General features: G+C 43.6%; 1 protein-coding gene across 1 annotated transcript in view; it reads right to left on the bottom strand.

The window, feature by feature from the left end:
• The window catches only part of LOC120029127 (glutamate receptor ionotropic, kainate 4-like), a 177,163-nt gene that overhangs the window by 13,526 nt on the left and 136,714 nt on the right, over positions 1-26,923 (bottom strand). Inside the window, exons 11-13 of the mRNA XM_038974436.1 lie at positions 23,535-23,642; positions 4,852-5,055; positions 1,151-1,264 (exon numbers count right to left, since the gene is read on the bottom strand). Of these exons, the coding sequence (XP_038830364.1) occupies positions 1,151-1,264; positions 4,852-5,055; positions 23,535-23,642 (426 nt within the window). The remainder of the gene's footprint in view (positions 1-1,150; positions 1,265-4,851; positions 5,056-23,534; positions 23,643-26,923) is intronic.

The raw sequence follows: 26,923 nt of genomic DNA, 5'->3' as shown, positions 1-26,923 counted from the left end.
AAATTCTATTATTGAATGGTGGCGCTGGAGCCTTGTAGCTCTGTGGAGACCTAAGAGATTGCCAAGGGGGGCTGGGAGGGAGTGAGTCCTGGGTAGAGAGATGAAGAGAGGAGGAGACACCAGGGACAGGTACTGTGTAAAGACTCCAGACAGACAGACAGACAGATAGACTGAGAGCGAGAGAGAAATCAGTGCGGCAGACACTCACTCTTTGTAGTTAGTCTCTTCCGCCCTTCACTCCTGACCTTAAGCAGTCGAGGCTTCACATCTCTCTCTGCCAGTTGCCTTACGAATGCTCTTCATCCCATCCCTCTATCCTTCCCCCTCTCTGTCTGTCTTGTCTGTGCCCGCCTGGTTAGGACAGTGGGAGTGTGTGTGTCAATATTGAGCTGCAATGTGTGTGGGCTTCTCCTTTCCTCCTCCACGCCGCGTCAGCTCGCAGGAACACGCCAATGAGCACGTTCCAACGCGTCAGCAGTAGCAGCCTGCCGCAGAGGTGATATGGCAGCCCACTTAACACTGCACCTGCTGCTATCGATTCATTCGACCAACTGTTGGTCCAATGGAGCCTTTCTCCTGGCAGCTGCACCTATTAGCACCAAGGAAAGGGGAGGTACGCAGACGGGGGGACAGGGAGGACAGGGGTGGCTGTGAGTAAACGCTCTACTGGGACGCCACATTAATGTTTTTACACGCCGCCGCTTGGTTCAAAGCGGCTCCATCCGGCCGGTGGCCAGCGGAGAGACCAGTGTGTCACCTTAGGTTTGGGAGAAGGCCTTTGATTAATGGTTGGCTGGTGTTAAAACACAGAGACAATCGTATTGAATTTCCACAACTGTTGCCTGGGTCTTGTTCTATACGCAGGGGTCAGGGCTATTATTGGTGCGAATTAGATCCCAGTCACAAACAGAGAAGAAGTGGGAATGGGAATGAAAGAAGTCCATTTATCAGGTCGATTCACACCCGCATATCACGGAGCAGAGCACACTATCTGTTACTCTGGCAGAGGTAGAGAGAGGAGAGGGATGTAGTGGGAGGGGCTGAACGGGCTCCCAGACAGAGGCTGATGATTGGTCGCTAGCTGTTTGTAGAGTTCAGGGGTCAGCCAGGTTGTTTTGTAGGGGTCGGAGAGGTCAGAGGTTAGTCTTACCAAGTGCACACGGTACATGATGCTGATTCCCAGAGTCATAAAAGGCTTGGAGAAATCGATAACCTTCTCCCTCTCTGCGGTGATGGTGAGCCCCGCTACGGCAAGGTCCGCTTTCTGGAATAAACATGCACACACACACACACACACACACACACACACACACACACACACACACACACACACACACACACACACACACACACACACACACACACACACACACACACACACACACACACACACACACACACACACACCACCCATTCAGATATGCACAGTTAGGTACATCTACAGTAACAAAGGTTGGGTTGTGGTGGTGGGAAATGCATGGAAAATAAATGAAATAGTAAGTAGGCTACTGGTGTAATTCCACTCCTACTGTGCTGCCATTGTTGTCCGTGACGCTTAGTCTGCCAGCAGTGTGTAGCATCATTGGCTTTGTGTCTGAAACCTGACTCATGCAGGGCACCAGGGAGAATAGAGTGTAGAACAGAGGGGGCGGGGGGGAGGGCTACATCCCAAATGAAACCCTATTCACTATGTAGTGCACTACTTCTGAGCAGGATCCAGGGCACTATATAGGGAATAGGGTGCCAACTTAGAACAGAGTGCAATGTTTTTTTCAAGCAGGCGAAGGGCAGATTGTTACGACAAATCACTTGACACAGCAGCCAGTTAGCCAGCTAGGCTGAGCCAGCCAGCCAGCCAGCCAGTGCTACTCGGCATGGTAGGGCTGTGAAGGTGGCTGCTCGATCCCAGTAATCATCCGACACTGCAAAGTGCATCTGCAAGAGATGTTCATCTCCCCAGGACCCAGCGCAACCCTTCGCTGCTCTTTGTCCTTTGCAGTTGGAAAATAAGAGGATTGTCAGAGCTCAACTCTAAATGAGAGGAGAGCCTGCTTGCTTACAGTGCTGGATCCGACCGTCAGCATTCATGACCCCATGTTTTTTTTTAACCATCAGCCCCTTTTCTGATTGTCGGTCCAAGTGAGTATCCCCCTGTTAACTTGGCTAGAAGGCCGTGTTCAAAAGAATCAGTGGAAATATTTTTGCTCTGATAGCACACCCATCATCAGTTAGGGCCATGCCATCATTGGCACAGTGCACACAAAATAAAATTGCCAAGCAAACAACTTTGGACCAATCAAGAAAGATAACTTTGAGATACAGTATATAGACAGTACTATAGTTGTAGCGAGAGACAGCTTGTAGAGAGATAAGCAGAAGGTTTAGTATCAAGGCTAGCCCTGGGTCTTATGTTGTTATGTACCCTGTCAGGTGGGTATCATACACCTTTCATTGTAGCTGGACCTATGAGGGACTCTGGCTATCATATGCCTTTGCCTTGATCTGAGAACAGCAGTTGAGAACACAGAGAGTGAGAGAGAGAGTGAGAGTGAGACTGAGAGTGAGAGAGAGAGAGAGAGAGAGAGAGAGGCTTTTCACACAAGCTTCACTCTGTTTGAGTACAGGTCCCTGGAAGAGTTGACCAATCCTGTCCAGAATAACTTGAACAGCAAAAACAGAGCTCCAGGTGCTAACACAGTGGCGAAAAAGTTCTGGAAGGCTGTTTAGTGGTTGTTTTACAGTGTTTCCACTGACAACAACTCTGAATGAACGCGCAAAACCAGGCATTTAGCCAACCCCCAGCCAGCCCGAAAGCAACAACAAAAAGTATTGAGGCAAAAAAAACTCCACAAAAGAAAGAAGTCACTCTTCCTTTGAAAAATGAACATATTAATGCACCTATTGAATATTCATACCGATTACTGGAGTCTAACATCTATTGAAAGTGTGTGGAGAGGGAGAGAGAGAAAACACACGGTATAAAGTCAGCTTTTAAATAATGCATCGTTGTATTCTTTCCCCATGCCACCACACTTGTTTCCACTTTCGCTCAATCATAAGATGGTGCCCTGGAAAAAAAGCGAGATAGGAAAAGAAAATCAAAGCCGTCCCCACGGCTGCTGAATAATGCATTGAGTTAGAGGTTCCCCACTGTACGTGGCATTTCATCTTCCCGGTCTCCGTCTCTATGGCTACTTAAAGTAAAGCCCCCGTCCCCAGCTTGCAAATGAAGCCTGTGGAAAGCTTGTCCATACATTCTCTTCTCTCAGCGTTCGCTCAACTTTTCTGTGTTAATTCAGTCAGCCGCTATAGGCTAGCTACAGTACAATCTCTCTTCCTTCTTCTCCTCCTCCTCTTCTAACCCCCAACTATAACCCAGTCATCCACTAACTCTCTCCTTTCCAGTCTGGGGGTCTTTCCAGAGAGTATAGCTCAGAGGCAGGGACTCAGTGATCCCACACCTTCCTGCGCTGTCTCCCCTCGACCTTCCCCCCTCTCCGACGTTCCCTGGTACTCTGTAGCAGTCTGTAGCACTATCGTGTGAGGCGCGATTAGGCCGAGTTGAGACCTCCTCAAGGTCCCCAAATCAGAACCAACTTGCGGGGGGACAAATGGAGACAATAATACGAGTAGGCAATCCTTTCATTTCCTTAATGGCTTTGCCTTCCAGTAGCTCCTCACCACCTCCTCAACCCTTCTACTCTATCCCCGGTCTGGGTGAACATCTACAAAAAACACTGGTCAGTGCGACCACACTCTAAGACCAGCAATATAGACCTTTCATTCACAAAAAAAAAAAAAATCTGATGGTTTGGCAGACTGGTTAGCTGGGCCCTTTTAAAGACATGCCTGTGTTGTGAGTGTTTGCTCAAGGGTGACTGGGGCTAATTGAGATTCATTAGGACAGATGAGCTGTATCCGAGTTAGAAGGGTGAACAGAACACAGCCATGGATGCGTCCCAAATGGCACCCTGGTCAAAAGTAGTGCACTATAAAGGGAATTGGGTGCCGTTTGGGATGCAGACCCAAGACTCTGTGTCATCTGTATCAGGCATTATCTGGACTAATTACCAGCCTTGCTCCTCCTGTACATCCTTGTTCTCTTCCTTCCCCTCCATATTTTATCTTTTCTCCTCCTCCTCCTCCTCATCATCATCATCCTCACATCTCTGCATGGTTACATCCCCTTACTGTAGGATGCTCTCAATGTGAAAACATCAATCAATAGCTTTGGGCACTACTTTTCCAGATCCCAACACTGGGGACATGTTTTACTACGAAAACACTCAGCCTATCACATATCAGATGAAATCATTTGACCCTGGAGTCCACAGAGACACACTATGCCTGCACACATAATATCCACATATAGGCCCCATACACACTAAAGTTATACAACTGATGCCATGTATATGGCATAACGGTTGCAATACAACAGAGAGCTTTTCTGTCAAAAATAATTACACAAGCATTGTGGCGTCGGCACACAATGGTTGTGGATACATTTCTGTGATGACAAACTCGCCATTGTATCATGAACATACAGTATTAGTTGTATCACAACCACTGTGTCAAATCAGTTGTACAACCTGTGCTTGAGAGGGTCACACAGACACTGGATGTTTGTAGGATGCTATTGGTTTGTTAGGGGTGATTTGACAGTAATGGCTGTAAATTCATGAATAACATTTGATTAAAGGATGGATGAATTAGTCTATAGTTTGAGTGGCATTATGCTGTGAAGTGGTAGAAGGGGGTAAATGGTAGGTAGATGGGTGGCGATGGTAGGGCCCAGAGTTTTTCCTGGTCAAGTCATATGGTCAATAAAATCCTGTAAGCTGTTGCCCTTACCCTTGAGATGAGCTCTCCCACCATGCCCGTCCAGGTACCGTTGGTCCCCGATACCCCGTACACCCCGTCCCCCACCAGATTGATACAGTACTTGAACTTCAAGATGTCCGCCAGCTCCTTCAGCATGTCCACACAGAAGCCCTCGTAGCGCTCGTTCCCTTCCATCTCCTGGTGGTTCGGTCGTAGCATCACGTAAGGGTTCTCCTGCGAAGTGACACAGATGTAGCAGAGCACATGTAGAATACCATGATAATGTGGCGACCTTAACCCGACACCTAGCGACCTCAGATCTCTTAGCGTAACGGTTAAGGTGTTGGCTTGACTGTCACTGGACCCGAGTTTGAGTCCCGGTTGGAGTTGCCCCCCCGAATTCGCAACAATAAACATAGCATAGTATAGTTTAGCATAACCTAGTGTAGCATAACATCATCTCAACCTTGACAACTTCCCCTTTTTTGAGGTGAAGTTGATATTAGCATATTGTATGTCTAGACAGTGGACACTATCTCACCAGAGGTCATTTGTTTTAAAGAGGAGCCAATAAGAATATATCTAGGCAACAATTAACTTCACCACCGTACGTGACATGGGAACAAAAGCACTCAGGCACTTGCTACTGTCCTGTCTCTGTCTGGCTCTGTCTCTGTCCTGTCTCTGTCCTGTCTCTGTCTCTGTCCTGTCTCTGTCTCTGTCCTGTCTCTGTCCTGTCTCTGTCTCTGTCCCCCACCGACTGTTTTAAAACCCCGTCGTTGACTAACTCGCTCTTTCATAAAGTTTGTTCCTAATTTACGATTCATTTTTTTCATAATGTTGAGCAAGCAGCTCAATGATTTAAATTTGGGGGGTTAAGAGAGATTTATCAACCAATCTTTGGGCAGCATAAAAAGGGGTCCACATTCTACGCCAGCCCCCTTAGCTAAAAGACTAAATGTGGCTACTTCTTTTGAAGAATGCTTTAATAAAGCATGTATCAAAACTTGAATGCTGTCCTGTGAGGGTCACAATGAGTCAGATCAGCTTGGCAATGGTTGACAATAACCAGACCTTCTCTCACCCACAGAAGAGGGGAGGAGGGAACTGGTGTAGGGGTTTTGACACCTCACACCCTGTCATAAATTTAAGTAGAAGAGGATTCTCTTTTCCCGTCCAGTATTGGCAAAAGGAATGTCCTTTGTTAATAACAGACTGTTTCCCGCCGAAACTTTAACACGGTCAAACGTGAATACTGGAACAATAATTATAACATAAGAATGTGGGGAATGGTCAGTGGGGAGCTGTAGAAAACTAACATCATATTGGTTTTCATTTTGTGACGTCATAAAAAATTGTATGGACAAAATACTGTAACTTGGAAAGTATATCCCCTTTATCTGTCAAGTTTCCATCCAATACGTTCATATAATATGAAAAATTATGAAAGTATTTTTGTGAAGATAGGAATGAGATTTTAGGAGATAATAGATAACTTGCAACCCTATCCTTTGCACGGTAAGTAGCCACGCCTCGAGTGAGGACAGAAGAGCGTGTCAGCCTGATGTAAACGTCCTTTTCGACCAGAGTGCTTAAAAGGACTGGCTGAGAGTTAACATTTTAGACCAGGAAAGATGGGGAGTTGCAGCCCACGTCTAAAGTGGTTTAAATGCTGCATCTCAGAGACCAGGAAACGTGAGGCGGGAGCTACACGTTTGATATGGTTGGAACTTTGAACCTCAACACGAGGTGAAGAAATGAACTCACCTTCCTTTAGAGCAGAGAGACGGCGAGCTGCAGCTCATGTCCATTGTGGTCAGAATCCTGAATACCAACACGAGGGGGAAAACAAACTCCCCTCTCAGCCAATCACTGAGACAGCTGATTAGCTGTCTTGACTCAAATATCTAGAAAAGCGAATCTAAGTGAGACTATCCTACTACGCTCATCACCAATGGTAATCGTTGACACGGCTGGCTAGCTATCTTCCAGAGTGAATAACAGTAGAAGACGGGAAAGGGGAGACCCTTTTCGGACAATCAGAGCCATACAGCTTGCAGCTGAAATGCCAACAACCAAGCAAACTATATGATTACTGTGAGAATAGTACTGATATATATGGACGATAAGTGTATTTTTCTCTCTCTCGCTCTCCATCTCTGTTGTAACAAGCCGTCATATTGTGTCAGTCCACTAGGGACCTTTGTCTCATGTAAAGGGTATATGTTTATTCTGTGTTATTATTTAGTTAGCTAGTAAATAAATATGTAAACCAATTTGTGTAGTACTGAATCATGAGTAAGGCTGTTTTTTTTGCAGATGCATGAGGTTACGACTGTTCAGAATGATGATATGATAAGAGGTAATGATTAATAAGATGACTGTTTATTGATGTAATAGAGTTAGTTGATTAAATAAATAACAGTTATTAGATTAATGAAAAGTAAAGTCATGACAATTCACTGTGGTGTTTTTACAGACTGAATACTGTAGTATTTACCATTTACTATAGTATAAATACTGTAGTAAAAAAAGAGTAGTATATACTGTGGCGTACTACAGACTAGCCACCAGGGGGAAATTCGTCGAGGCCTGGTGACAGACGGAGTCTACATCACGCGGCGATGGCTCCCTCTGCTGGACGTGCCAGGTCTCGACGGGCCATCCGGCCAGGACTAATTGGGACTGGTGAGTAATCAAAGGGCTGATTGCTCACCAACCGTACGAATCCCATAAAGTTGCCAGAAGGGTAGCACACAGGGGTTTTTCTCATGGAGAGAGGTTCCTTCCGTATAGTCTTCCTCACGGTCAGTAAAAAAAGAAATAAAATCCCCCAAAGGAGACAGCAATACCCCGGAACCCAGAAGACGGTAACCTGGAGGAGACCTATTCTTTTATTTTTCTTTGTTTTAATAAACTGAGCTATCACACTGAGCTATCACACTTGTGTCCGTGTCTGATCAGTGTAAACGTTTTGATCAAACCCCCTGGTCTGCCACAATACAATAGTAATTACTGTCGTGTTTTTACAGACTGTAGTACACTGTAGTATTTACTGTAGTGTTTTTGCGGACTGTAGTATACTGTAGTATTTACTGTAGTGTTTTTGCAGATATTACTGTAGTATTTAGTAAAGTTTTTTTGTTTTATTATCTTTGACATAGAAGTGGGGGACTTTCTCCTTGAGGAAACCTACTGGAGAAATGCTAAAAGAGCACATTTTCCATAACCTGTAAGTAGGTAGGACTGGGTTCTGAATGGAGACTTCAGAGCTTCTGCTCTTTTCTATAACCTGTATGGAACACAATATATGGTCTGTATGTAGGTTTCTTACGGATGGCACAAATTGGGATATTTTATTACCCCTTTTTCTACCCAATTTTGTGATATCCAATTGGTTGTCCCATCGCTACAACTCCCGTACGGACTCGGGAGAGGCGAAGGTGGAGAGCCATGCGTCCTCCGAAACACCACCCCGCCAAGCCACACTGCTTCTCGACACACTGCTTGCTTAACCTGGAAGCCAGTCGCACCAATGCGAAGTCAGCGTGCATGCGCACAGCCCACTAGAGCGCGATGGGACAAGGGCATCTCAGCTGGCCAAACCCTCCCCTAACCCGGACGACGCTGGGCCAATTGTGCGCCGCCTCATGGGTCTCCCGGTCGCTGCCGGCTACGACACAGCCCGGGATCAAACCCCGGTTTGTAGTGAGCTTTATACTAAAGTCGAGAGAGAAAAAGCACACTGTCTGATATAGAGAAATATAGATGGAACACAAGGCAAACAGTGAAATAGCTCTGTCATACTCCTATTGGGATGGCTTTTGTGTTGACTGGTGACCGGGAGATGAATTAGTTTCCCAGTACGAAGTGGCGTTCCTCCATTATGACATAAAGTGGAACACCAGAGACCTCAAAGAGGACGACACATCACACTGCCACCGACCATCCTGTCACCATGGCAACAACAGTTACTCTACCTGTGGTACGATCGAACCGGTTTCCTTTACACTTGATTAATCTTATATGGCCTCTCCCCCATTCCATCTCGCTGGAGTTTTCAGTGCACGCACCACTTCGTGCCATACTGATCAGAGAATAGGGATAATAGAATGAGGCGTTTTCCTAGCCTTCTCTGCATCATATCTGAGGTCACTGAATCAGAGCACATTATAATTGTTCCCTTTAGTCGACAAACTCATCAGTACTAGATGGAGGGAGAGAGCAGCGGAAGCTTTGAACGTATGCAAGCAGGTGAGCTCCTGGACTGCATGTTGAAGAAGAAGAGTACAGACAGAAAGAAAGAAAGAAGGGGCCTTTCGGGCCCTGAGTCAGAGCACAGTGACACTCTCTATAAATGCAAATCCTCTCCATTCATTAACTTATTAAACAGGCCACGCATGTTACCTTCCTGCCCTCGAGTTGACACCTCTGCTGGTGGTTACGCGGTGCCACGCGGGAAGGCACAATATAAATGCAAATTATGTCATTGCTCGCAGCAGCCTGGTCGTGGAAGCGCTCTACCATTGCAGCCAGACGGACGCTTTCCCCACCCAAACTAGGGCTTATTAAGGAGTAGCATTTCACGGGCCAGTTTTATATTACACGGCGGGGGTTCAAGAGAGAGAGCTTGGAAACGAATAAACAAACATTCTGGATTCAATTAATAGGTCTCAACACCCCCGGCAACAGAGAGGAGTGGGCCTCTCCGCTTAATTAAATGCGGCCCATCATTTCTCGGCTAGCTCTCCCTTGTTGATTGATGAGTGTGAAAGGGAGGCAAAGTAATTCTATATTTATCTCCCCAATAGCCAACATTATTAGGAGACTCTGTAGAAGTGGGGAAGAACATTCTCAGTTGGTGACCCGGTTAACTACTTCAGCTCATGTATTGATTGGAGATCCCGCTATTTTCAGACCCACTCTCTGGATTGGATGGTTCTGGAGGTCCCGTGGGTCCCCACTGAGCTTTTAGTTTTTATGCCCCCAGCTCATGGAATAGCCTTCAGGCCACCTTGAAGTTGGACTCGTTGGTCTCCATTGGACAGTTTAGATTGAATTCAAGGGAGGTGATATGTGAGAGTTGTGTTTGTTCGGATATATCTTATTGTATTGTTATTTTACATGATGTTGTATTAAATTGTATTGCATACGTTCATGTTCGTAACACTCCCTTGTAAATGAAACCCTGGTCTCAATGGTGACCCACCCTGTATAAATAAAAGTTAAATAAAAAAAAGTATGAAAGAAAACTGCAGAACATTTTAATTAAGAGCTGGCCCATCAATCACGGTAGTAAAACCCTGAAATGAATCAATAATGTGGGGGGGGGGGGGGGGGGGGGGGATCTCTCTCTAACTATCTCTCCAAGGGAAATAAACAATCAGAAACGAACAGTAAGCATTACACTCACAAAAGTTTTAAAATAATATATACTATTGGCTCTGTAAAGTGTTGTGACAATGTGCAAATAGTTGAAGGGAAAATAAATAGATCAAATATAGGTTGTATTTACAATGGTGTTTGTGCTCCACTGCTTGCCCTTTTCTTGTGGCAACAGGTCACAAATCTTGCTGTTGTGGTGGCACACAGTGGTGTTTCACCTAATATATATGGAGGTTTGGCAGGAGGTTAGGAAGTGCAGCTCGGTTTGCGCTCATTAATGTGCAGTGGGCACATAGCCAGTCTTCTCTTGAGGGAAAACAGGTAGCCGGCAGGTAGCCTAGTGGTGTGAGCGCTGGGCCAGTAACCGAAAGGTCGCTGGATCGAATCCCTGAGCTGACAAGGTAAAAATCTGTAATTCTGCCCCTGAACAAGGCCGTTAACCCACTGTTCCCTGGTAGGCCGTCATTGTTCTTAACTGACACTGACTTGTCTAGTTCAAATAAATAAAATTGAGTGCCAGGTCTGCCTACAATAGCATTGCCATGCTCACTGAGTCTGTGCATAGTCAAAACGAATTTGTGGTCAGTCACAGTGTATTTCTCTGTGTAAGGCCAAATAACATTCCAGTTTGTGCCGTTTTTGTTGATTCTTTCCAATGTGTCAATTCATTATATTTGTGTTTTCTCATGATTTGGTTGGGTTTAATAGTATTGCTGTTGCCTCTCTCGATAGCAAGGCCATGCTCACCGAGTCTGTACATTTGTCAAAGCTTTTCTTAATTTTGGGTCAGTCACAGTTGTCCAAGTTTTAACTCTCTCTCACCACGGATGTGCTTGACAGGGTATTTGTGGTGTTGATGCGTCTAACTCCTAATGTTGCATAATTCACCACTGTTTGTGAACGCTTACCAATCTACTGACATACACCAATGTCCAAAGCATTTATTGAAATCACAGGAAAATTCGAACTACCTTTTGTAATATACCACAGACAATTCTATGAAATATTGAATTTCAAGCTATGAAGAAATGCAGCATTCCTGTATCTCTAAAAACAGGCTCCCCTTTTTTCCATTGCCAGGAGTCTGGTTGGGTGCAGATAACTTCAGAAATGGTTAAGATTAGGATTGGGGGAGAGAAAGCTGGTCATATATCTGTACCAGGGGGAAACATCACCCCGAGCTGAGCCTAGAAACTTAAACAATTGACTGCACACGACAGTGAGAAAATTTGCGATCTTGAAGGTGTATCAAGTCATACCTGAGTTCGAATAGTATTCACCGCACTTGATTGAGTTTCCGTGGCACAATGGAACCAATGGCATAGTCCCAAAAGTGCAAACACCACCCATCCGGCACTGCAGGCAGGCTCAATCAAACGTACAGAGTACTTGAAAGAAAACAAACACTATTTGAACCTGGGTCTAGTTGAAGGAGCTGTCACAACCCCTTCACAATACCCCCCATCATCCAGCAAATACAATTATGTGGTCCTGAGCCTGTAGCGAACTGGCAGCTCAAATATACACTGAGTATACAAAACAGAACACATGCTCTTTCCATGACATAGACTGACCAGATGAATGCAGGTGAAAGCTGTGATCCCTTATTGATGCCACTTGCTAAATCCACTTCAATCAGTGTAGATGAAGGGGAGGAGACAAGTTAAAGAAGGATTTTTAAGCCTTGAGACAATTGAGACATGGATTGTGTATGTGTGCCATTCAGAGGGTGAATGCGCAAGACACAATATTTAAGAGCCTTTGAATGGGGTATGGTAGTAGGTGCCAAGCGCACCGGTTAGTGTGTCAAGAACCGCAACACTCAGTGGCGACCCGTCATTCAGGACAGGTGGGGCAGAGCCTGTTTTGTGCCCCACATGTTTTGCAAAAAAATAAAAATGATAATAAAACATATTTTTTTTTTAGGGGGGGGGGGGGGGGGGGCTTACCTGTTTTGCATGTTATTTTGGCATGTGTCACATATCAGTTTGCAAACAATGTTTAAAAAAAGGCAGCTCCAAAATGCAGGTTGGTAATGTTCTCTAGTTGCGCCATGATTAGCTCAGTGTTCTGTCACTCGTGGGGACAGTACAGTGGTTCTTCCTTCAAAAGTTGCGTCGTACTGAAGCACAGCTTGCAGGCTGCCGCAGAATTCTATGGCACGTTATTTAAGTGTCAGCCATTGTTGCCATTAATGCTAGTTAGTGCTAGTTTGACAACCAGAGGGCATCTTTGAGAAACATTTGACTCTTTTTAATATTGGCTGTACTAGAGAATTTAAAACCTTTTTTTGTAAGAACATAGTATATGGGATTGATTTTAAGAAATGTAGCTTAATTAATTTGATTAATAGTATGGTGTTTCTATTCCAAGAAAAAGGACAAATTAAACCCTCAGGGTTTCCGTTAGGAAAATATGGCGCTGTACAACATGACCGGTCGGGAGTAGGTTACTAAGTGACTGCGAGTGGAGGGCAAAATAATCCTAACATTTCCACACCCTAATTGTAGGCTAACCAATACCCAAATGGAGATTTAGTGACAATAAAAAATCTAATTGATTTATCAAGACCAGTCCCCATGCTTGTCTCAGAGCAGCGTGAAACGGTGCTGAAATAGTTGACCACACGCAGGTAGGCTATTGCTCCAAATCCTATTATAACAATTGGATGACTTTGGGTGTTTCAGTAAGCAACAATTTGTTGCCTTTCATTAGGCTACTTTATTCCAATATTTCTGTCATTCAGTGATATTTATCCCCACAGTAATTTGTTATGGATCCATCCAGAAAACAATACATTTGGTGGACTCTGTAAGAGTCTATTGTCCTGCTGCTAGCCCATCAAGGGTGGATGGCCTCTTTTGTATTCTTAAAAGAACTCCAGCACAGAGAAGTGAAAGGATCCTTGAATAATTAAACATGTCAGTAAAATACTGTTAGACTTGGGGATTATGGTCACGGACAGTGCTATTCGCCTGTGCTACACCGAACGTGAATGCCCAGGAAAATGAGCAGGTACAGTAGGCTACAATACTGTAAAGTAGGCCTAATAATGCTGAAAATAATGCTTAAATAAATCAACTGCTGGTCTTTACTGTATGCTGCACATTTTTACATTGTATTCCATTTCCAGCGAGACTATTCAAGCCATTGACTCACTGATGATTGAAGATGATGAGCGATCGGCAAAGGCAATCTGGAATCTGCTGGCATCACGGCACAACATCAACATCACTCTAATCACAGTCAGAAGACAAGTGAAGAAACTTGAGAGGACTTATGGAAAGGCTCTGTAAGACATTTTGTATTTATATATTTAAAAAAATCCCAGAACATTAACCATGTGTGCTTTCTTGTTTTGTACTGTTCTGTAGTTTCGACCCAATGATTCGTCTGACAAACAAAGAACTTTGCGTGCTGCAGGCCCAGGCCCAGGCATGGATCAAAGCTGGCGAGACATTCAATGACATCATCAAGAGATATGCTGGACCCTATGTCAGAGAGGTGTTTTTGGGACCACATTGTATCTATTGTCCTGCGATTAGCCCTTGTGAAAAACAAGTGTTTGAAAACATGTTTTCAAAATGCCTCCAGTTGTCCATCACTACCCTAAATAAAAACACAGCATATAAGGGGCTTTTATATACATTTAATGCAGGGTTAATAATAATGATAATAATCGTTGGTTCACAGTTCAGAACTCATTAAGAGGCGGCTTCTAGCTTTTAAAAAATCTGCAGAACTGGCAAGGTTGTATCCCCCATATATATACAATTTTATTGGTTGCAAGAATTTCGTATAATAATTTAAATAAAATTCAGAGTTTTGAATCCGGCATCGTTTTGCGTGTCAATTCATAAACCAAGTGCCATGGAATCGGTACATCAAAAATCTCTTCCCAACTATTTTGCAATCTATATGGCACAGCTGTCAATTTTTTGGTCCTTAAATGAAACTGGTATATATCTCCGCCAATGCCACCTGACTCTCCATCAATGATGAGTGACTCTCCATCAATACCACCTAGCTCTGGAACAATGCATCAGCTGATTAATTTTACAATCACGGCTAAATCGATTTAATTAAGGGTTTCAGTTAGGAAAATATGGCGCTATACAATGTGACCCGTCAGGAGTAGGCCTAAGCTACTAAGTAACTGCGAGTGAAAAGCAAAATAATCCTTCGATTTCCACATAAAAATCTGATTGATTTATAAAGACCAATCCCCATGCTCTGTCATTCAGTGATGTTAGAATATTTTAAGATAATACACAACGCAGAAGACTAAAGGTCAAGAAGGAATTAACGATCAATGGAAATAGTGTTTTTTCTGTAATAGGGAATTAATGATCAATGGGTCAGAGACATGGGAGGAATGTGTCTATACATTGAGCCTGAAACAGGATACTTGTAATCTGGCCATTGGCCCAATTTTACTGCAAGGAATTGCAGTTTATCAACTACAGGCTTGGGATGGGGGTTATAAATTACCTTCTGCCCCTTTGTTCTGTGGAGAGAATCACTGAGGACAGGGGAGAATGAACATCTACCTCTCAGCATAACATCTACGATTTGTCCCCTTTGAATAAACCTATTTTTCTCCGCCTGATTTGCTTTGGGGGTCTGTGTTATTGAAGAGTAACATCAACTACTAACAGTGATATTTATACCCATAGTAATATGGATCCATCCAGATGTGGTTAGAAAACAATGCATTTGTTGGGCTATGCAAAAGATATGGGACATGCCTCGCAAACATCTTTTAATACCCTACATTTAAAGTCCCTAAACTCGTCAAGAGTTTATTGTCCTGCTGATAGCCCATCAAGGGTGGGTGGCTTCCAGCCTATCAAGGACATGTTGTTTGCAGAGTCCACAAACAGGAGGTGGAGTTCCAGAGCTCACAGGTGTGCCTGGCATGGATTGTGACTCCATCTTGTTCCTCACCGTCTTCAACGCGTCATTCTCCGCCTGACTCTCCGCCAATGCCGCCTCACTCTCCACCAATGACGAGTGACTCTCCGCCAACACCACCTGGCTCTGGACCAATGCATCAACTGATTAATTTTACAATCAAGGCTAAAGAGATTAAATTAAGGGTTTCAGTTAGGAAAATATGGCGCTGTAGAATGGGACCGGTTGGGAGTAGGCCTAAACTACTAAAATAATCCTAACATTTTCAAATAAAAATCTGATTGATTTATCAAGACCAGTCCCCATCCTCTGTCATTCAGTGATATTTATTCCCTATTGTCCTGCTGATAGTTGAAATAAACATCTGCATTTTGAAAGATTATTTTTATCATTATTTTATTAACAAAAACATAAATACTGTACAGTATATGCTTTCGGTTGCTTGAGGTTTAGAGTTAGAAATGTACAACTTTAGAGTACTTAATACATTGCAAGTTGAGGGGGATTTTTTTCTCACACCTACAGTAGCTCCCACCTCCCGGGTGGCGCAGTGGTCTAGGGCACTGCATCGCAGTGCTAGCTGCGCCACCAGAGTCTCTGGGTTCGCGCCCAGGCTGGGCTGGGTTCGCGCCCAGGCTCTGTCGCAGCCGGCCGCAACCGGGAGGTCCGTGGGGCGACGCACAATTGGCATAGCGTCGTCCGGGTTAGGGAGGGTTTGGCCGGTAGGGATATCCTTGTCTCAGTATGTAAAAATGTAATAAAATGTATGCACTCTACTGTAAGTCGCTCTGGATAAGAGCGTCTGCTAAATGACTAAAATGTCAAATGTAAAAATGTAGCTGAGCTATTAGACTATCCATTTGTAAAGGTTGAAGAGTCTATTGTCCTGCTAATAGCCCATCCTGGAAACGTTGTTTGCAGAATTCACAGCCTGCTATGCTTGAGAAAAACAAAATGCCTCCAGCTGTCCATCACTACTGTAAATAAAAACACAGAATATCTAAGGGGCTTTCATATAATTATAATAATAATCGTTGGATAACAGATCGGCTCTTAGAACTCATTATGAGGCGGCTTCGATCTTCAATATAATCTTTAATTCAGACGGTTAAACCCATAGGTTTTAGGGCTGCAGTAGGTTAAAATAAACTGAAAATTGCGTGTCAATTCATAAACCATGTATGGTATATATTTTTATTAATCACAATTTTCTTTAACCAATGTTGGTCTTTAATGCAGGGCTGACAGACAAGTTCCTTACTTTTCCCCCCTTCCACTTGATAAAGGTTCCAATTGATGAAGTGTATTTAACCACAATATTTGTTGTATTATTTTTTCTGTCTTTTCTGGTGGATTAAATAAAAAAATAACGATATTTTGGAGATTATTTATTTTTCAAATTACCGAAAGTGAGCGGTTGTAATCTGAATAAAGGGGAAAACGCCATTCTTGAACATGGGGTGAGACATTGTTACTAATTTGTAAATAAAGCCAGTTTGTTATTTAGACTGATTTATTTCTGTTTTTAGAGGGAGAGAAACCAAAAGCCCACTGTGCCTATTTTTCGAAAATCGTCAGTCCACATGTCAAGTGAAATTCCCCCCATTGTATTTACCCAAGTTCTCTCTTAACTACAGGACCACCGACAGTTTTTTGTTGTTGTTCCCTGATGCAGGACTCTAGAGCCAGAAAAGAGAGACTCTCAGACTGAAAACGCCTCCATTAATTTACAAAAAGGTCAATTTGTGCCACAGTTTAGACTACCGATAATTCAGATTTTTAACTCCTCCTTGTGATAGTGTGATGCAATGACAAAATGCCATCATCTACCACTAACGGTCACGGCATAAGCTCGTAACTTTTAAAGGAGGAACCACTGTACGTCACCGCCAAGTCTAAGGGTAGACCTCAAAAATTCAAGCCCCTTTGGGTGCTGCCATAGAGTTACATTAGAAGTGTCCATCCAAGAAGGCTCAAGGTCATTGGCCACAGATAAAATTACGTCAAATCACGTTATATCAACAGTAGCTTTGGACTGATCATGTCAACATCATACCTTCAAAATCTTAGCTAGCAGTCATCATCATGAATCAAGTCGACAGTCTACTGGCAAATCCTTTTTAATCCTTTCCATATGAAGATAAATAATGAAGAGAAAGTATAGATAAAACGTATTGGTGCTCATCGGCCATTGGACATAAACATCACACAACAAGTTGGAAATCGCAAATTCAACAATGAGTGGTTTAGAAGGAATCAGTGACCGTGGCTAACTGCAAGCATTGAAAAGCAATCACTAGCCTGCTATTCAGAGGAGTGGCTGTGTGGTCCCAAATCTGGGATTAAGTGTCTCTTTTCCAAGTTTAAAATGATAAACATTCAACATTGGCCATGCTGTCAATAAAGCATGATTTGTGCCGTGCTTAAAACAACTGTTTACTCGGAACTGCGAAAACTTGACTTCAGTGAGTTCAAAACTGGGAATTCCATAAATCCAGAGAATGCCAGACTTTGGTGACAAAATTTGCTCACGAATGCCACCAACATTTGCCCGCCATGCCACCTCCCTGTTCAAGTGAGCACAGCACAACAAGGTGAGTCCAAAAATATCTGCTGCATAAATGATGTAATATGCCAGGGAGATATGTATACTATAGTTAAGAAAGTAATACTAAGTGTATGTTGTGTAGTAAGCTGTTAGTAGCCCATGTGCCTCACCCTAATCCTTTGGTCTATTTACCCCTCTTAACTTTGCATACTGTTCTGACTTGGTGGTGCACATGTAGCCTATAACCTGTTTTAGAGAAAAGTAATCATTGAATATTGTAAGAGCTTTCATTGTCTGCTTCTATGCCCCCTTTATTTATCCTACGGTTCTGACTTAGTGTACAGGGAATACACTGTAAGAACGGCCCATGTTCTGAATTCTGTCGCTGTACATTTCAAAAGTGCGAAACAAATAGTTATATTGACTACGTCCGTCCTAGCTCGCTCATTAATGTCTAAAACTAAATGATGGTTTGCCTCTCATCCGCGTCCCCTTACGCCATAGTTTGTACTGAAACATCTCAATTGCCATTAGAAATCACATTTGTTTAAGCAAGTCAGCCATATCAGCTATGTTTTTTTAAAGACAGTAAATGAGGCTGAATGAAATGTTTCGCTGACAGAAAATGCTCCGCTGACAGCCAGGTGTAGCAGTGTTAAGATGTTGGTACTGCTGTTGGGACAGCTTTATGTAGGCCCTAACAGTTTGTGGGCACCGTTTGTCACCGTTATAGTGCAATTAATGTATTGTTTGCTGGCATGCATTCCACTTTATTATTTTTTACCCCACCAAGATTTACATGCTAAAATCGCCACTGGCAACACTGCTGGGTTGTTCAAACTCAAGTTTCCCGTGTGTATCAAGAATGGTCCACCAACCAAAAGACATCCAAGCAACTTGACACAACTGGGAGAAGCATTGGAGTCAACATGGGCCAGCATCCCTGTGGAATGCTTTCGACACCTTGTAGAGTCCATGCCCTGACGAATTGAGGCTGTTCTGAGGGGGACTCAATACTAGGAAGGTGTGCCTAATGTTTGGTATAATCAGTGTATAACCTTGTGTGTGCGTGGCAGTCTCAAATGGTGAGAGACTATAGAAATTTGGAAAATTGGTTGTGTGTGAAAGAGCGAGAAAGACAAATTTATCATTGCCCTTGACCATCTTCTTAAGCTTGAGCAGGAAAATCGAATGACACTCTTCTCTCGCACTCTTCTCTCTCACATCTAAATGCCACCGTCTTACAATCCACTCTTAGGTATTGTTGTACTGTAACAACAACATGTCTTGGCGATAACGCCCTGTATGCCTGAAATCTTTCAAATACTTTAGCTGGGCTTGATTGAGCATGACTGGCACAATGGAACCAATGAAAGAGTCTCAAAAGTGAAAAGCCTGCCCATCTGGCACTCCAAGTAGATTGAAGCAAACATTTAAGGATGGAATTCGCAGTAGGGGGAAACAGCGCCACTGTCCACCCCACGGTCGATGTTATTTTATTTATTTATTGACGAAGCAGAGGTGGGGAGCTTTGAGCATCATGGTCAAAATAATTGCAGTACATACAGTTAACCTGTTTGGGCTGCAGGGGCAGTATTGAGTAGCCGGATAAAAGGTGCCCATTTCAAACGGCCTCGTACTCAATTCTTGCTCGTACAATATGCATATTATTATTACTATTGGATAGAAAACACTCTCTAGTTTCTAAAACCGTTTGAATTATATCTGTGAGTAAAACAGAACTCATTTTGCAGCAAACTTCCTGACAGGAAGTGGAAAATCTGAAATCGATGCTCTGTTCTAGGGCCTGCCTATAAAGGTCCTTGATATTTATTAGAATACATGCACTTCATACGTCTTCCACTAGATGTCGACAAGCAGTGAGAGAAGAAATGGAGTGTGTAACTTGATCTGGGCTCGAATAAAAGCTCTCGGCATGACGTGTCACCAGTTTCCTGTTTTCTGGAGAGCGCGTGAAGGGACCTGGTTTTGCCTTCTGATAAGCTGTCGTTATAGACGACTAATATCTCCGGCTTTGATTTTATTTGATACATGTGACAATATCATCGTAAAGTATGTTTTTTCAATATAGTTTTATTAGATTATTGAAATTTATTCGGGACGTTAGGCGTGTTGCGTTGTGTGCCTTTGTTCAGGAAGGAGAGCTTCGGGCTACTTTGCTAGCTTTCCGTGCTAATTGACTGGAGAAGAGGACATTCTAAATCCAAACAACGATTGTTCCCGACAAAGGACCCCTTGTACAATATTCTGATGAAAGATCATCAAAAGTAGGACCCATTTTATGATGCTATTTCATATATCTGTCGAACATGTGAAATAGTCGTTTGCGCCCAGATTTTGGGTACTCTCTCGCTATACCTAAGCTGGATGTCGTAATGAAGTTATTTTTAGAATTCTAACACGGCGATTGCATTAAGAACTAGTGTATCTATCATTTCCTATACAACATGTATTTTTTAGTAACGTTTATGTATAGTTATTTGGTCAGAATAGTTGAGTGCCATAAAAATATCCGCACATTCTGGGAAAAAGATGCTACGTTAGCACAATGTATAACCACTGATTTCAGCTCTAAATATGCACATTTTCGAACAAAACATAAGTGTATGTATAACCTGATGTTATAGGACTGTCATCTGATGAAGCTTATCAAGGTTAGTCAAAAATTATATATCTTTTGCTGGTTTATTCGCTATCGCTAACGTGCCTATTGCTATCGCTAACGTGCCTTGATGAATGAATGCGGTAGTGTGGTAGGCTATTGTAGTAAGCTAATATAATGCTATATTGTGTTTTCGCTGTAAAACACTTAAAAAAATCGGAAATATTGGCTGGATTCACAAGATGTTTGTCTTTAATTTGCTATACACCATCGATTTTTCAGAAATGTTTTATGATGAGTATTTAGGTATTTGACGTTGGTGTCTGTAATTACTCTGGCTGCTTCGGTCCTATTTGTGACGGTAGCTGTGATGGTAGCTGCAATGTAAAACTGATTTATACCTCAAATATGCACATTTTTCGAACAAAACATAGATTTATTGTATAACATGTTATAAGACTGTCATCTGATGAAGTTGGTTCTTGGTTAGTTAGGTTGGCTTTGTGCATGCTACCTGTGCTGTGAAAAATGTCTGTCCTTTTTTGTATTTGGTGGTGAGCTAACATAAATATATGTGGTGTTTTCGCTGTAAAACATTTTAAAAATCGGACATGTTGGCTGGATTCACAAGATGTTTATCTTTCATATGCTGTATTGGACTTGTTAATGTGTGAAAGTTAAATATTTCTAAAAAATATATTTTGAATTTCGCGCCCTGCACTTGAAGTGGCTGTTGTCATATTGTGCCCGGCTTCGGGCTTGCAGCCAGAAGAAGTTAACTGACCAAATAAACCAACATACCGAGTGTCTTTATAGGGCGTTGGGCCACCACGAGCCAGAACAGCTTCAATGTGCCTTGGCATAGATTCTACAAGTGTCTGGAACTCTTTTAGAGAGATGCAACAACATTCTTCCACAAGAAACTCCATAATTTGGTGTTTTGTTGATGGTGGTGGAAAATGCTATCCCAAAACATCCCATAAGTGTTCAATAGGGTTGAGATCTGGTGATTGAAAAGGCCATAGCATATGGTTTATTTAGTTTTCATGCTCATTAAACCGTTCAGTGACCACTCGTGCCCTGTGGATGGGGGCATTGTCATCCTATGAGGGCATAGCCATGCTAGCCAAGCATTTTTTACATGACCCTAAGCATGATGGATTGCTAATTGCTTAATTAACTCAGGAACCAAACCTGTATGGAAGCACCGGCTTTCAGTGTACTTTGTTTCCATTGCTTTGGCAGTTACCTGAATGCTGTTGTTCTATTGTGCTTGTGCAATGATGTCCGAGGGAATAAGAAACAGTGTTTGTTGTTTGCAGTAACTTCTTTGTTGTTGTAATATCGAAAATGGACGTGGCAGTTTCCCTATTAAAGATTCCAAGGTTTAAGTACTATTTACACTCTCTCTCCTAAAGAGGCCTGAGCCAGCCAATCAAAAATGACTTTAAAACAAATCAACTGAGAGCCGAGTCTCTATTATCTTCCCAGAGCAATCAGGAGTTCAGAAATAGAGCTATCGCAGGAATTTCTTTCACGAACATTCAAAGGATGGATAAGACAAAAATCGGTAACAAAAAGAGTGATTACAATGTAACGTCAGTGGTCTGTGGAGGTGCAAAATCAAAACCAAAAAAATTCTGTATTGCGTCAGCTCTCGGAGGCACATAGGCCACGGGGATGGTGATGCGGAACTGTACTGGAACAGTCTGCAGGAGGGGTAGACCCACAGGTGTAGGAGGAATCCTCCTGATGCCGCTCCGCACTGCAGCTGCCCAAGACTGCATTGCCTAGCCCACCCCCACCGGCAGAGATAAAACGTGACACAGCAATCACGGCTTGATGAATGAGTTGTGATAGCGACGAAATTGCTCCTCGGTGGCTTTTGAAAGTTGCCTGGACGATTCTATATCTAATGAAATTAACACGTAGCACCTCACATGGCCTGCCGTAATATTATCTCTCTCCCTCGTCGTAACAGCCCAGCCACAATGGTTACATATTTAATTGCTAAGCGTACAGCCTTATAGATAGTATCTAAACAACTGGGCCTACTAAGCACAGCAGCGATACGCCTTTCTGAGTGTATATCGAGGATGAGACTGTATTTACATCAAGGAAGCCTTCAGAGTCGGGGCATATAAACATTTACATTTGAGTCATTTAGCAGATGCTCTTATCCAGAACGACTTACACGGAACCCAAACCGGCTGCGTGCGTGCGCCATCGTGCATACATTTATTTTGTCCCCCTACAACAAATGCGATCACGACACGCAGGTTAAAATATCAAAACAAACTCTGAACCAATTACATTAATTTGGGAACAGGTCGAAAAGTATTAAACATTTATGGCAATTTAGCTAGTTAGCTTGCACTAGCTAGCTAATTTGTCCTCTTTAGCTAGCTTGCTGTTGCTAGCTAATTTGTCCTGGGATATAAACATTGAGTTGTTATTTTCCCTGAAATGCACAAGGTCCTCTACTCCGACAATTAATCCACACATAACACGGTCAACCGAATTGTTTCTAGGCATCTCTCCTCCTTCCAGGCTTTTTCATCTTTGAACTTATATGGTGATTGGCATTTAAACTTTCATAGTATTACTACACCGACCGGCAACACAGTTCGTCTTTCAATCACCCACGTGGGTATAACCAATGAGGAGATGGGAGAGGCAGGACTTGCAGCGCGATCTGCGTCAGAAATAGAAAGGAGTTCTATTTTAGCCCTTGGCAATGCAGACGCTCGTTGACGCGGGCGAGCAGTGTGGGTGCAATAATTTAATAACATAGATTTCTAAATGTATTTTGCAACGCTCGCGCGAGCGGTATGGTCAGCCTATTACAGGAGCAATTAGGGTTAAGTGCCTTGCTCAAGGGCACATCGACATATTTTTCACCTAGTCGGCTCAGGGATTCGGTTACTGGCCGAACGCTTTTAACCACTAGGCTACCTGCTGCCATCAAGACAAAGACGTCAACTCTATGAATGGCAAGCACTATATGGTGAAATACCACCCCACGACACCTTATTGTCAACCACTCTCTATATCTAAACCAAGTGGGTGGTCCAGCACATGTCTGTCATTCGGAGTGTGACGGCGTGACAGGGGTAACATGATTTATTATGTTGAAATACCACGTCACTATACTTTAACATCTACCACTCTCTCCATTCTAAACCAAGTGGAGTGTCCAGAACGTGTGTCATTGGGAATGTGTTGCTGTGACGGTTCACTCACCAGAATAGTGGTGATAGTGAGGGTGGTGTTGAAGAGAGTGTCGGTCACGTTGATTGATGGAAGCTTCCTCTCCATGGACAGGCCCTGCTCTGAGTGCCACTGGCCAATCTGCAAGGGGGATATGGATACACACAGGTACACGCCAACGCACACGCACAGACACACACAGAGAAAACAACTGTTAGAGAATTAATCAAAGGGCTAGGCAGCGAGCAGCCTATCAAACTAGCCAAACAGACAATACTCTTTCTTCTGAGCTGAAACCAGTTTAAGAAGGCACTCAGTCACCGTGCCCTTCCCAAGGTCACCCTTAAAAGGGGGAGAGAGCGAACTAGAGCGGGAGAGAAAAGGGAGAGAGAGATGAAGCACAAAGACACATGCTGCTCCTTGAAGAAATACATTGGGGCATGTGTTCAATCAGGAGACAACAGAATGCTTTCATTAGCTCAATTACACCGAATTCTCTGAAGCGAGCCAATGTCCTCATTACCATTAGAGCTCGGCTGGCGCCCCTCCACCACTTCTCCTTGCACTCCTCCAGCAGGACCTTGTATGGTCATCCCATCCTGCCCTCAACACGCATGTCACTCAGTGGCGGTGCTACATCATGCCTAACTTTTAATTTGCATTGTAATTGCAAAGCAGTATGGTTCATTGGGCTCTCTGATTAATTCCTTTTGTTGAGGTATTGGTTAATTTATCATCCCCTACCAATCAATCCCTGGCCGGTGAGTGGCTGGCTGCATTAGAGTGGCTGCGTGCGTGTGTGTATGTGTGTGCGTGTGTCAAGTTGTGCATTTGCGTCAGGGCACAACAGCAGTGGGGTCTAAATGGATTCTTTGACTATGTAGTTATCACATTTCACTGTCACAAGGCAATGAGAGGAATGGAACAATCTTTTTTATTTGTAAAAATTATTTTACCCCTTTTTCTCCCCAATTTCGTGGTATCCAATTGGTAGTAGTTACTGTCTTGTCTCATCGCTGCAACTCCCATACGGACTCGGGCGAGGTGAAGGTTGAGAGCCATGCGTCCTCCGAAACACAACCCAACCAAGCCACACTGCTTCTTGACACAACACACATCCAACCCGGAAGCCAGCCGCACCAATTTGTCGGAGGAAACACCGTACACCTAGTGACCTGGTCAGCGTGCACTGCGCCCGGCCCGCCACAGGAGTCGCTAGTGCGCGATGAGACAAGGATATCCCTGCAGGCCAAACCCTCCCTAACCCGGACGAGTCTGGGCCAATTGTGCGTCGCCCCATGAGCCTCCCGGTCGCGGCCGGCTGCGGCAGAGCCTGGGCTCGAACCCAGAATCTCTGGTGGCACAGCGCCACCCGGGAGGCCCGAATGGAAGAATCTTAGCCATTATACCACCTATATTTGACTGACTGACACATTATAGCCTAGGCTTTAATATGTACACTACCGTTCAAAAGTTAGGGGATACTTAGAAATGTCCTTGTTTTTGAAAGAAAAGCACCGTTTTTGTACATCAAATTGATCAGAAATACAGTGTAGACATTGATAATGTTGTAAATGACTATTGTATGACTATCCTGATTAAGAAGCAATAAAACTGGCCTTCTTTAGATTAGTTGAGTATCTGGAGCATCAGCATTTTTTGGGGTTTGATTACAGTCTCAAAATGTCCAGAAACAAAGACTTTCTTCTGCAACTCGTCAGTCTATTCTTGTTCTGAGAAATGGAGGCTATTTCATGCGAGAAATTGCCAAGAAACTGAAGATCTTGTACAACGCTGTGTAATACTCCCTTCACAGAACAGAGAAAACTGGCCCTAACCAGAATAGAAAGAGGAGTGGGAGGCCCCGGTGCACAACAGAGCAAGAGGACAAGTACATTAGTGTCTAGTTTGAGAAACAGACGCCTCACAAGTCCTTAACTGGCAGCTTCATTAAATAGTACCCGCAAAACACCAGTCAACGTCAACAGTGAAGAGGCGACTCCGGGATGCTGTCCTTCTTCTAAGCACAATCAACAGCCTGATCAACTCTATGTGAAGGAGATGTGTCGCGCTGCATGAGGCAAATAGCGGTCGCACCAGATACTGAATGTTTTTCTTATCCATGCCCCTATTTTATTTTTAAGGTATCTGTGACCAACAGATGCAGATCTGTACTCCCAGTCATGTGAAATACATAGATTGGGGCCTAATGAATTCCTTATATGAACTGTAACATATTATGAATAATCTGGAATCAACTGGCATCTACTTGTGAAACACTGATTCATATCATAGAACGACTTTGTAATCCAAGGTGATTCATACAACACATGTAGATATTCAACGATTCATCGTTGCACTTTTGGAGATTCACAATATTCCTGCTGCTTTTCTGTTTTTTTCAAGTCTTTGAACGTCACTTGGCTAAGAAAAGTTTCCATGTTGTTTTTTTTCAAAGCTAAATTGCCGCCAATCCTTTCTACGCGCTTAACATAATCAGAGACTCCATTTGAAAGTGTACCATTCTTCTCATGCACAAATGAAATACAAACAGGGGCGTAACAACGCTGCACTAGCTGCCGACGGCTTCCGGGAGTTCGGGTGGGGGAGGGAGAGGAGGAGAATAACATGTGCACATTGCTGGGATCTATCGGAACATTGTTCAGCAATCAGCTTGTGCAATCAGTTGTCAAGTGCATCTCCCCTGTAGAGAGTCGTGGTTGAACGCTGTGGAAGGCAGCGGCTCAACAATGCACCACCAGGCACGGGCGGGCTGCGGAGGAGCAGAGGGGAGTGAGGAGAAGGGCAGACGGGTAAGGACGGGTGACGTGGCGGCACCGCAGGCTGTCTGGACAGAAATAGAGGGGCTGAGTACGTGTGTGTGTGTTCATTTGTGCGAGTGCGTGGATGTGTGGGAGCCTCAGAGCAGGAAGAGTTCCCAGGCATCTGCCAAAAGGGAGGAACTGCTCTGAGAGTGGCCCTCTGCTCAACTCAGCTAGCTTTGACAATAGGGAATGCAGTGCACAGCAGCTTGCACAAATACTGTAGAGATGAGACACAAGTGAGACTGCACACCTAACCATAAACACACACTTTAAACACACACAAGCCTAATGATCTGATCATGGTGTACATACAATACCATTCAAAAGTTTGGGGTCACTTAGAAATTAAGAGAGTTCCTCTGTCCAGTGTCTGTGTTCTTTAGCCCATCTTAATCTTTTCTTTTTATTGGCCAGTCTGAGATATGGCTTTTTCTTTGCAACTCTGCCTAGAACGCCAGCATCCCGGAGTCACCTCTTCACTGTTGACGTGGAGACTGGTGTTTTGCGAGTACTATTTAATGAAGCTGCCAGTTGAGGACTTGTGAGGCATCTGTTTCTCAAACTAGACACTCGAATGTACTTGCCCTCTTGCTCAGT

The sequence above is a fragment of the Salvelinus namaycush genome, chromosome 34 (assembly GCF_016432855.1).
Source record: "Salvelinus namaycush isolate Seneca chromosome 34, SaNama_1.0, whole genome shotgun sequence".
In the NCBI taxonomy this organism is placed as follows: Eukaryota; Metazoa; Chordata; class Actinopteri; order Salmoniformes; family Salmonidae; genus Salvelinus; species Salvelinus namaycush.
Note: the sequence above shows the minus strand (reverse complement) of the source record. Positions and strands in the feature narration are given on the sequence as shown.